Source organism: Alosa sapidissima, chromosome 16 (assembly GCF_018492685.1).
Source record: "Alosa sapidissima isolate fAloSap1 chromosome 16, fAloSap1.pri, whole genome shotgun sequence".
Taxonomy (NCBI): Eukaryota; Metazoa; Chordata; class Actinopteri; order Clupeiformes; family Clupeidae; genus Alosa; species Alosa sapidissima.
Genome location: NC_055972.1, coordinates 22,980,563 through 22,993,006, shown reverse-complemented (window position 1 = coordinate 22,993,006; position 12,444 = coordinate 22,980,563). Strand labels below are relative to the sequence as shown.

Sequence of the window (12,444 nt, the reverse complement as noted above, 5' to 3'; positions counted from 1 at the left end):
GCTGGAAGCTGGTGGTAATTGTTTTCAATCGCTCACTCAGAGACACAGTGGTGGCAATGGTAGTCAAATATTGCATCTGTATAGAATGAGATGGATGGTAAAGTGTCCAGAAAAGGGTCGCCAGGTTTTCAGCTTTTTTGATCATTCAAATAGGAAACAGAGTGGAAAGACTTGCACAAATTTTGCACAAAATTTGCACAAAATCAGAATTCACTAGAATGGGATGGATCAACTTACATAAGGTAAAATGTGACAAAGGTTGATGAAAATGGCATTATTCACATCAAATCGCATGTTGCAGTATTATTATATATTTCAGTTTAAGTTGCCTTGATACATCTCCTCTCCTGACTGGGAGAACGCCAATTTTCAGTGTGCTCAACATAGCACTTGCATTTCTGATTTTCACTTGCAAGAGCTCTCAGAATACGCAGGCCTTTCACCAGAGCCTCAGTATCATCTCACATGCGCAGCGTAACATTGGAGTTTTCCCAGTGTGTTTTGACGATGTTGTTGTGCTTGCTGGATGGTCCGCATGCCAGGACAGCTTGGTGAGTACGGGCCACTCAGTCTGTGTGTGTGTGTGTGTGTGTCCAGTCTGATCTTCTCAGGGATGAGGCTCGGGGCTGACAGTCAGTTCAGTGACTTCCTGGACGGCCTGGGTCCTGGTCAGCTGGTGGGGAGACAAACCCTGGCCACGCCCGCCATGGGTGAGTAACAGTGGAAGATTGACAATGATCACATATGATTCAGGGACTCAAAAACAAAACCTGTATTGTAGGAAAAAAAAACATTTAGTTTTGTTTATCTTCATTATCTTTTTATATAACAATGGCTATTAATAGTAATAATATCATTGTTATTTTTTAATCTATCTACCTGTATTTATTTTTGTATGCTTTGACAACACAATTGTAGTTAGAAAAGTGAACATCTATTTTCAGTTTTAGAAGCAGTTTTTAATTGAAGGTCTTCTCCCCCTCTCTCTTATCCTCTTTTTCTACTCTCTCTCTTTCTCTCTCTCTATCTCTCTCTCGTTCCTACAGGAGACATCCAGATCGGCCTGATGGACAAGAAAGGTCAGCTGGAGGTGGAGGTGATTAGGGCCCGTGGCCTTACACCCAAACCAGGATCCAAAAACCTCCCAGGTGAGAGCTCTCCTCCTGTCTTCATGGACGTCTCAGAGGACAGGTTATATTTTGTATGTAGAAACTCATGGCCATGAGATAAATCCTGCCTCTAACTGGTATTCAGTTATTAGGTCTGACATCATATGTCATTTCAGCCTAACAGCTCTTTCTTATAACAAAATCTACTAGTGCCGCCAGCCTGTTTTCACAATCTGTAAAACCTTATCACCATCACCTTCGTTTTAGTCAGGGTAAAAAAGAATCGCTTGACTCGAACAGAATAATTACTGTAGCTGTGCGATCAGAAGATGAATTTGAATTTCCTTGAATTTCCCCTTGGGGATCAATAAGGTATCTATCTATCTATCTATCTATCTATCTATCTATCTAGATATAATCACAGGTAACGTCCAGGCCTCCGTGAAAATGTTCTTGTAGGCTACTTTAAATAGCGGAAAGAAATTGTTTATTTTACTGTCTATAGGAAAAACGAGCCGCTCTGGGCTCAGTTGGACCCGGAAAAAGAATTATCGGCACATTATTGCATCACAACTTAACCGGATTGTATCTCACAGGAAGCTGTGGTCACTCTTACTAAGCCTGTGCCTCTGTGTCTCTCCTCTTACAGCTCCCTATGTCAAGGTCTACTTGCTGGATAACGGGGTGTGTAAAGCCAAAAAGAAAACCAAGATTGCACGAAAAACACTTGACCCGTTATACCAGCAAGCGCTGCTTTTTGACGAGAGTCCGCAGGGTAAAGTTTTACAGGTCAGTTCTCTAAATGTTATATTCCCTCAGTGGTTTGTTTGCCATGTTTTCTCCCCAATGAGGTCTATACTGTAAAGATCTGTGAAAAAGTAAATGTACAGCTTTACTGTGGCGTGGCTATAGTAAAGCAAAGTTGAATACAATTAAAGCCATCCTTACACCAGAAGACTTTGACAAGGTTTGGGAAAGATTCTTGAAAGATTGTAGTCTTTTCAGTAAAACTTGAATGGGGGGCATTAGTTAAAATACTCCAATTTTTCAAGAATCGTTCCCAAATCTTGTTAAAGTCTTCTGATGTATGGGGTAGCATTAGGTGACATATAATGATGCTTTTAGAATCTTGTTGTGGTGTCCAAGGTGGTCAAGTGCCAGATATTTGTTAGTGATTGGTAGTGTTCTCACCTTTCATACTGTGCTAAGGAACTTTATGTACAGATTCATGTGTCGATTAACTTCAAGGAATTCAGTTATAATGGCCTTAACTGACCCTACACTAAGCAACACAAGATATACTTCCTTCTTTTGGAAACATTGGAGCAATCATCTGTATGTGCTTTAATCACTTGGGATAGTCATTTATCTGTATGTATTGTTGTGCCCTCTTTATGTAATGTGTTGCATATTTAATCCGGAAATTGAGTCTGTAAAATTAATCTAATTTATATATTCTTGTTATTTTAAGGAACTTTCCATTAAATTAACTTTCCATTAAATGTGCGGTTATTGTACTGGCACAAAATGTGCAGTTTTCCTGTTTATTAGCTTTTTGTTTTACAGTGTATGTGTTTGCTATTAATTAACGTTACTGGATTTGTTTGGGTTTTGTTTGACGCAATATCCACTCAATCCCTCCCAGGTCATAGTTTGGGGCGACTACGGGCGAATGGACCACAAATGCTTTATGGGAGTTGCACAGATCCTATTGAAGGAGCTGGACCTTTCAAGCACAGTGATTGGCTGGTACAAACTCTTTCCTCCTTCCTCATTGGTGGACCCTACGTTAGCTCCACTTACCCGACGGGCTTCCCAAACATCACTCGATAGTTCTTCAGTGCCGCCAGGCGTTCGGTCCTAGTGAAGGGGGAGGCAGGATCCCCTCTCCCACCCCCCCAGGTCTACCTAAGCGGACCAAGGACACACACCTGTGGCAACAATCAGAGCCCTGAGAGACAAACCAGAATCACGATCAAAGCTTTCACTGGAGCCTGACAATCACTTCTCCACCCCTTATATTTTGGTTCTCTTTGCCATTTTTGTCTTTTGTCTGCAGGTCTGTCGAGGTTTGATTTTATTTTGTTTTTTGTTTTTTTGTTGCTGGCTTCATTCATGCTGAATGTGACCTTGTTCCATTCAGTCACCGTGCGGAAGGCGGGAACAGACTGTTTGTTGACTAAACAATCAAACTGGTCAGTCAAAGTAGTGATGGCTGACTCTTGGTCAACAGTGTCAGTGGCATCATCATGTTCTTTCTTCCTCCTTGCCATATAAGGAGTGTGGGTGTGTTTGGGACAGTCAAGACAGGGCTACAGAAAGTGAGGCAGGCCACTGTAAGACTGAGAGACCCCTCCTTTCCAGGGGTTGTACCACAGGTCAAAGGTCAATAGGCCCCCGTCCCCCTATGGTAGATGCTGACCTTAACAAGTCTGTTTACAGAAGATCTCTCCAACTGCTTTGCCTTCTCACTGTACTTGTATCTTGGTACAGGGGCACACACACATAGACAAACCATACATACATACATACATACATACATACAAACATTGCGCACACACACACACACACACACACACATACACGCGTGGAATGTGAAGACCTGTGTTATGTTTCCTGACATTTGTTTCCAAACATAAGTAACATACTGAGCAGTTATGGGAAGCCTCTTCCGTAAGTTTTCTTTTTTTGTCTAATAATCAGTCATTCCCTTTTAGTTTTTAGAATATTGTGTTCCAAGTGCACACAATAGTGTAAGTGCACTCGACCTTGCAAAGCCACTGGCCCTGGTCCTTCCATAGGTTGTTAATGTTCAGTCCAAGTTTCAGCATAAACCACTTTCAGCTGTTGCCATGGTATCACAGAATGGTATCACAGTCACATTGACATGTGATTTTGCCTTGGCAATTGCCAATCAAGGTCAGATATGATTACAGGAATGGTCCGCTGATGATCTTTTACAATCCAAGAACAGTTTTGGTTTGTTTTGTTTTTTTTGGATTTAAAGCAAGCGCAAGAGCTTGATCTTTTCTTTTTGAGTATTAGAAAATTATTGCATTTTGAGAAACAGATAACAGGCTAAATGAAAAAGCTTGATTTTGTCCCCTCTTCTTAAAACCATTTTCTTCATTTTTGTTTTGTTGTATCACGTGTTTCTCAAGAATCAGCATTCACACACATAACCCCTCTCTCCTCATCTAAATGTGGCAGTAAAATGCAGGTTGTGTTTAGACCAGAGTTTTGTCCAGAGATCTTCTCGATACAAAAAAGAGATAAAAGACGACAAAGGCCACCCTCTCCTTCTCGCCAGAGGAGCCAGCATGTCTCTGGAACGGTCCCGAACTGCATGCACATTTTGTAAACCAAGACGGATGAGAATTAAAAAAAAAATAACAAGAGACGAACATACTCGTGTGTTAGTTCCACATACTGTAGGCAAGCTTGTGTGTTGCATGCACCTGTACAGTTTGCTCGTATTTAATGAATAGATTAGCCAATGAACTGAAGCCATTCATTTCACACGTGGACGTTTGGCCAGGTCCCATCCTGCTCGTTGTCCCCTGCGTTGAGGCTCGGTGTCTTTGGGGGAACATTTTTTTCTTAAATGTTTTATTTTTTAGATTTCCTTTTTTTTTAGAAAAAAAAACAACAACAAAAAAGATATCCCTGTTGATGATCAAAAGTGCTGTACTGTCTGTTGTACTCAGCAAACACAAGTCCCTCTGTGCGTATGGAAGGTGTTGTTGTTGCTCTAGTTTACTACAGAGGGACTACAACAGACTTATAGAATAATGTGTATAAAAATCCAGAGCTATCTATATATGGAGTATAATTATGATTATACAGAAAAAAATACAGGATAGAGAAATATATATAAAGATATATATTTAAAAAAAGAGTGTATCCAAGTTAAGATCACCTATACAGACACACATGCACATGCAGTAATGTTGATACGAGTCAGTGATGTACTTGCTTGTATTTACTCTGTGGCCCAGTCAATCTGTGGATCAGCAATCTGTCACCTCGGTCCGTTGATCGGTACCAAGGCCACTAAGGGACACCTTCAGATCTTTCCTTTCCTCCTCTCACTCCTCTTTCTCGCCTCTTTCACTCTATCTTTTTTTTGTTTTCCTAAACACGGTAACAATTCAAATGTTAAACATAGGAAATTGGACTGCCACCAATCTATTTTGCTTTATTAGTCTCCCTATCCCCTTAACACTTGGTTAGAAAACAAACAAACAAATAAACAAGCTCACACGCTTCATATTTAACCAATGATGAGTTTACTTTGATGTCCGTCGAGGCTGACTACTTTCCTTTGTCAGTATTATTTAAGAATACTGATTGTTTACAAATCATGTGTTCCACTGAAACAGAATAGAAGGTATTCACTGCAACATTTCTTGTTTGTACAACAGATGTGGCTCAAATGATGTGTATGTTTTATATTCAAGAGTTCATTTTTATTATTTACAAATAAAAGAATGTGTGGAAGAGATTTGACTGAAGATTCTGTTATTTGTATAATATGGATGTTGGAGTTCTCCCGTTGTTGTCTGCCAGTGAGATCACTCTGGAAGCAGAGTATACTGGACTGAGTTCAAATCACAGGTGACAACAGCAACCCAACTCCCCCGCCAAGTGTTAAGATCTAGTACTGCACACAATTAGTTTCTAAACGAAAATAGCCGCTAATGACTTGGGAAGTTACAGTAATGGTGGGTGGGTTTAGACAAATTTCTTTCCATAACCTGTTTTTCTCGATCATACTTCACACATGTCATGTGAAAGCAACACAATGCAGTTATTTTACCTTAAAACTAGTGGTACCAAATATGACCGCCACTCGGTCCTGCACATTCTCTATGCAAAAATAAATCACGCTTGTCAATTTGTCTCCATTTCCTACTCCATCCTCTACTCTTGCAACTTTTGTGTATGTAAATAAGTGTGTGCATGTGTGTGTTTGCTTTTGTGTATTGTATATGTCTGCTTCTCTCTATGTGTGTGTGTGTGTGTGTGTTGGGGAGGTAATCCACCAAAAAGGCTCCACCCAAACCCACAAGCGCTACTGCCCACCCATGCCCACAAGCGCTACTGCCCACCCAAACCCACAAGCGCTACTGCCCACCCAAACCCACAAGCGCTACTGCCCACCCATGCCCACATTGCCCCAAATTATGCGGGTCCAGGATTGGCCTTTTCGCCCACCTGAAGACCCATAAGGACCAAGGAGGACCGACATACTCGACCACGAGTGTCCGCCGATGATGATGATGATGGTGTGTGTGCCTGTGTGCGTGCGCACAATTCTAGAATCTAAGTGAGATAAATAACCTTAAATCTCTAACCTTAATGTGAATATGCTTATTTTCCTATTATTTGCTTATAACAAGACATTTTTAGACATTTTTGCACTTGATTTAAGTTTTTCTGATCTTGTTATAAGTGAAAATCGTCTTGTTCTATTGGGGAGGGGGGGGGTATGTGCGTGTTTGTGTGTGTGTGTGTGCCTGCGTGTGTGCATGTGTGTGTGTCGTGTGCATGCAAATTCTAGAATTCTAGAATCTAAATGACATAAATAACCAATAATCATACCAAATAACCATAATCAAGTGAACATATGCTTATTTACTTATATTATTTCCTTATAACAAGACATTTTTTTAAGTTTTTCTGACCTTGTTATAAGTGAAAATCTAATTGTTTTATTGGCAAATCTTACGATAATTTAGCTTATTTTAAAGAACCACTATGCAACAATGTATCGCTTCTCCGCGGAAAAAACGAATATGCAACTTTCTGTTCCCAGTCCGAAGAAAACCGGATGTAACTTAGCGGAAGTATCCATTCGCGCCTCGAATGTAGTCAGATTGTAGTTTCGAAGAAGACTGCAAAACATGCTGACTTGGCTTTGTTGCTGTTGAAATAGTAAGTAGCCTACCCTTGGGTGAACTTTGTTTTTGTAATGTGGTTTGATAGTCTCTTCAGCAATGTGTTTGCTCGACCGTTTTATTGTGAGCCCTGTATGTGTTTAGCTTGGTTTCTTGATGGCTAGCTCGCTAGCTAGTGGGGGTTTAGCATAGCAGTCACTTGCTACCGAAGCTGCAGGGGGAGCTGTGTTGTGAAAAATGCGAGCCCAAATCCAGCTAAAACCCAGAAACAGCGAAGGAATAACCAGACCTGCATAGTTCTTCTTTAAGTAGGCCTAGTATTTCCACAAAACAAGAAACTTTCACTGGACAGATTTGCCAATAGAACAAGAAGATTTTCACTTATAACAAGGTCAGACACAACGCAACCAGTAGGGGACGGTCAGATTACTTTCCCTCCTGTATATCAAATGGCAAACTTAAATAAAGAATAAAATCAGTAAGGCATCTGAATTACAATGCATGAATAGGTAATGCAGTGTGGACTCGCAGGACATCTGAGATTGGTAGATTCATGGCATAAACAGGGGCACCATGGTCAATTTGGATCAGGAAGCACAGTCCATCAATGGCCAGACAGATGACAAGGAATGACACAGAGGTCACAGAAACAAGGAAGATGAACTGCTTTTGAAAAAAAGCCAGTCTTCAATATCTTCTGTAAATATTTTGATTCTCCAGATTCAATTCCTGGCTGCTGATACTCCCAGGCTAGGTCTGGTCCAATCAAAACTCATTATCACAGGTCATGGACGGATTATGAACTTTCAGGCCCCTGGGCCCAGATGTATTAAGGGCCCTCCACTAATTGGCGCATATGTGGAAGGGGGGGTTTGGGGGTCCTCCCCCAGAATTTTTAAAATTTGCTTGATGTGATTTCCTGTATTCTGGTGCATTTTGGGGATGGGCAATACTAAATTCAATCAGATTCATAGCCTACATCCTGATTTGTTGATATTTCAGGCAATGATTCCATGCAAAGGCTTGGGCTTGAATTTCCCCTTGAGGATCAATAAAGTATCTATCTATCTATCTATCTATCTATCTATCTATCGGCTTCAGGGCCCCCTGACGCCTTGGGCCCCTGGGCCTGGGCCCGGTAGGCCCGTGCAGTAATCCATCCCTGTCACAGGTAAGTGGTATTATTTGGCCTATAGCTCCATTTTAGCTATAGGCTAGCTATAGGCTAGCTATGGGCTAACTGGTGTAAACCCTGAGTTGTTCTGGTGAGAATGGCCCTTGTAATATAATTACATTACTTGCAAGTCACTTTGAATAAAAGCATCTGCTAAATGTAAATGTAACTCCACACTCATCAGGGGTGACAGGAGTGGGACACTTAATTTTACTGGGAAATTCCCAGTTCCAGCGGCCCTTGGGGGTTGTAATTGTTTTTGCACAAGATCTTTGACAGTAGCCTGACCCACATCAAGATGTAGGGTCTGGGAACTCACCATTCACTGTGCTCAATCCAAGGGGCAGGATAAACAGTTGTCTTTCAAATTCCCTCTGCACGAAATAGGATAGCGCTACAACTCATGAGTCCCATGCGTTTTCCCACCAGCGGAGCTAGTTGGCTAGTTGATCAAACTTTTGCCAACTTAACTCGTGTCGCGCTGTTGGCCAGCAGCAGGATCCATCTTCTTTGTTTTCAAGTAGCAGGGAATTCACACAGAGCCCGCCCAGCGACTCTGAACACTGAATGTGATTAGCCTGATCGAAGTTTAATTTTTCCAGCTCGCAAGCCAACGGAGAGCTGCTAGACTACCCTGGCATCTGGAAATTATTTAATTCATGAATTCATGCGACCAGCCTGCTGAAGTGCCGCAGCAAATGAACTTCGGAAACAATATTCATGTATTTAAGCTCACGATATTCAGACCGGCCCAAAATGCTAACGGCCCACCGGGAATCCTCCCGAATCTCCCACTTAGCCACTCCAGGCCTGGGGTTGGGCATCCAGAAGACCCGGACCACCTCTCTCCACCCAAGTGATGGGCTTGTTGAAAAGTACAACCATACCTTCACGAGTACGACTCAGCTAGCCCTGTGTGTGCAACAAGACCAGAGACACTGGGGCCCTGCAGCTTCCCTTGGTTCTCTAGGCAAGCTGCAGTGCTATCCAAAAATCCATAGGATGTATTCCAGCACTACTCATGTTGGGTAGAGAGCTATAGACCCCATCCTTACTCCCATGGAACTGGGATATGCCTACCAACTGGCTCATGACTTTGCCTGCCAGCAGGCCATCCAAGCTGAAATTGGTCAGAGGAGGGCATACTGTATGGCCACCACAGTGCAGGGCAGGCAATTGGTTCGGGTAAACGGCCCCAAATGGCAGAAGGGACAGTTGCCCAAGCTGAACTGTGCATGCGATAGACCAGCGTGTGTGGTGGAAAGAGTTGGTGAAATGACCTACCCGATGAAGGCCAGGAGGTTGATGTGTGGTTCTTCACCTGGATTGGCTGGCTCCCTACCAAGGAGATCATAGACCCCTTTGGCCATGGAAATTGGGTGAGCCACCCTGAGCCTGGCGTCATTGAACGGCGCTCTAAGACATTCATTCATTTTAGTCAAAGCTGAGAAGATCAAATCCGAGTGTGCCGTTTATTTGAGAATTTAAGAAAACTCTACCTCCAGCCGCCTTCGGAAAATTCAAAGGTGTTACAGTATTCTGCATTAAGACATCAATACTTTTACAGAGTGTTGTGTTGTAAGTCCAAGATAACACAAGTTTGCTTTGTGTGAGGGACTTGACAACAGAAAGGCTGAGAGGATCACTTTTCAGACCAATACAGAGGAAAGCAGTGAAAACATAGTCTTCATTCATTTCTTTCTTTCTTTAAAAAAAGAGGGTCTTGATTTATGTCCATTCGTGCAAATATGCTAAAAAGCATGGCTGGTCTGGAGCTCCATCCCTCAAATGAATGTATCCCTAATACTTTTAGGCACATTATTCATCTTCCTCAGCCTTGATCCCGATGGCCATATAATCTCCTCAGGAATTTTATGTGTGTGTGTGTGTGTGTTTAAGTGTGAGAGTGTGCCTGGTTGTGTGTGTGTGTGTGTTTAGAAGGGGGGTGGCAGCAGTAAGAAGGAATATGTCTGGGCTCTTACTACCCGTCGGTGCAGTGCCATACCTGCATTCTGGAGAAATGGGTTTCAGGTTGATGGACTCCACAGATGAGCCCCTGAATGCTCTGAAGCCCAGCTAAGTCTTTTTTTTTCAGCGGTCACAGAACTTACAGTTCTTTGGTTCATAACATAGCCTTCATTACAGTAGACTCTGTATCTACACAGATACAGTTTGTACTATTGCAAAGCTGCTGAGAACTAGTCAATGAAGGCATACTGACAACAACCTTACACAAAGTTTGGGTCAGGGCAAGGGAACCCTCAGTCAACTCTAAAACACTACACTGCAAAGTGTGACAGTTAATGATATAACTACACTATAAGAAAAAAATATGCAATAAGAAATATCAACATACCTTGTCCACCCTTCTTCCCAATTGAATTGTGTGCTTTATACAAGTTTTGTCTGTTTAAAATATCTTTCAACTGAATCATCGCTGTATACAGTAAACTACAACTCAAATTCCCTGTCACTGCAGCAAACCAAGTGACAAGCATATACAAAGAAAGTATTTAAATATTTCTACGGTTGTCTGCTTAAACGTTCTGAACTTGTAATGCCCTCGTACGCCCCTGCGTAATTCTACTCCCAAGTAGGCCTTCAACGTCTATCAATTATTTGCACTGTCTGTTAGGTACCACTAGAGGGCAGTTTAAAAACTGTATTCAGCACAGACCGATCGCAACCCAGGCCCGTGATTGCAGTGACATAACAAGTGTGAGAGTGGCAATGAGATAGAGGAAGACCAGCTGTTTAATATCACATGGTTGCGAGCTGAGGCCAGAGTTTAAGTTTTGGACAAATTAGTTCTCTCTCTCACACACAGCATTCTCTCCATCTGTCTACTACCGCACCCGCACACTACACATACAGGCCAGATGACGTCAAAGCACAGTCCTTAAAATTCGAGTTGCATTAAAGTAAGTCTATCGAAAACAGATGACCAGGTTCGATTTAAGAACTCCACGTGGTGCTGTATAAAATACGTTGCCTGTGCGCTGTATAAAATGGGTTATTAATTGTTTAATTTGGTCACAGACTTCTAATTCACAGTGCTTTTCTGTATTATGCCACAGTAGTTATTATTCTGTGGGCCAGATCCATGAGTCTATTTTTAGCTCTGATTGTACAGAATTAAGGGCACCCCTAAACTGAGTTCTCTTCCGTCATGCAATATACAGTGAGCTGCGCAAGTTTGCCAATTACAAGGTGGCCAAAAAGCCAACAGTTTTCCGAAGTGTCCCTGGTTTGTATCCGCACACCTGCATTAGACGATGCACTTAGATTGGTTGACCTAAACGTAAATGAAACGGACTGTATCTGTTGCGTCAATTATTTCACTCAGTGAAGATGTTCGGTGATGGTGTTTCTCAAATTTGCCACCACGTGAAAAACCTGAGTTAATGTAATACTTGAATTTCCCCTTGGGGATCAATAATGTATCTATCTATCTATCTATCTATCTATCTATCTATCTATCTATCTAATAGGCTCTTAGTTGCCCTCAGTAGAGGGGCATCTAAAATTCTGTAGCTTAGGTGTTGTAAGTGCATTAAATGTGTTGGAAACTCTACAACAATATGGGTTACATTCAGTAGGCCTTCTGACCCATAATAACACCCCGACACATCACAACTAGATTAAAATAGTTAAGTATAATATAACAGTTACACATAATTCTATAATATAAAGTATTTCATGTTGTTGACTTTTCACGATGCGCTGCTTAAGACGCGCCTTAAACTTGACTATTCTGCCCATTTGGCTACATGATAAAATACAATTATTATTGATTATAGAATTTTATTTTAAGTAGCTGCTTTTCATAATTAACACGGATTTGTTATTGCATTGCTTACGATACGCTTAGATCACAAAACAGTTACCAGACGGAACTGCAAATCCAAAATTCGGGGCTCCTAAACCTGAGGACATAGAGAGCCTCACTAACCTCTCCGTGCTTCGCATTTTTTGTGTCTCGGCTGAAGGGAGAGGACAGCTGACTCGACAAGACACGTCACGGTACTTACAGTTCATCCATAGCACCAAATAAAAATCTAGAATGCGCGTAATGCATAACTAGCAGAGAGAGAGGCAAACACAGAACAGGCATGCGTCAATTATTGTAGTTAGTTATGTTCATGTTTACTTCAGTTTTGTCACCTTAGATCAAAGATTGCATGACGATCTCAGTTCATATAATCTTTTCTGTGGACCGCTTAATTAGACAAAGCGAATTCAAGGATTGCATATGATATTT

At 41.7% G+C, this 12,444-nt stretch overlaps 1 protein-coding gene across 1 annotated transcript in view; it reads left to right on the top strand.

Annotated features, from left to right (window-relative positions):
- The window catches only part of LOC121684804 (regulating synaptic membrane exocytosis protein 1-like), a 44,230-nt gene extending 38,617 nt beyond the window's left edge, over positions 1 to 5,613 (top strand). Inside the window, 4 exon segments of the mRNA XM_042064887.1 lie at positions 598 to 710; positions 1,047 to 1,148; positions 1,759 to 1,898; positions 2,755 to 5,613. Of these exon segments, the coding sequence (XP_041920821.1) occupies positions 598 to 710; positions 1,047 to 1,148; positions 1,759 to 1,898; positions 2,755 to 2,973 (574 nt within the window). The 3' untranslated portion in view covers positions 2,974 to 5,613.
- The last annotated feature ends 6,831 nt before the right edge of the window (positions 5,614 to 12,444 follow it).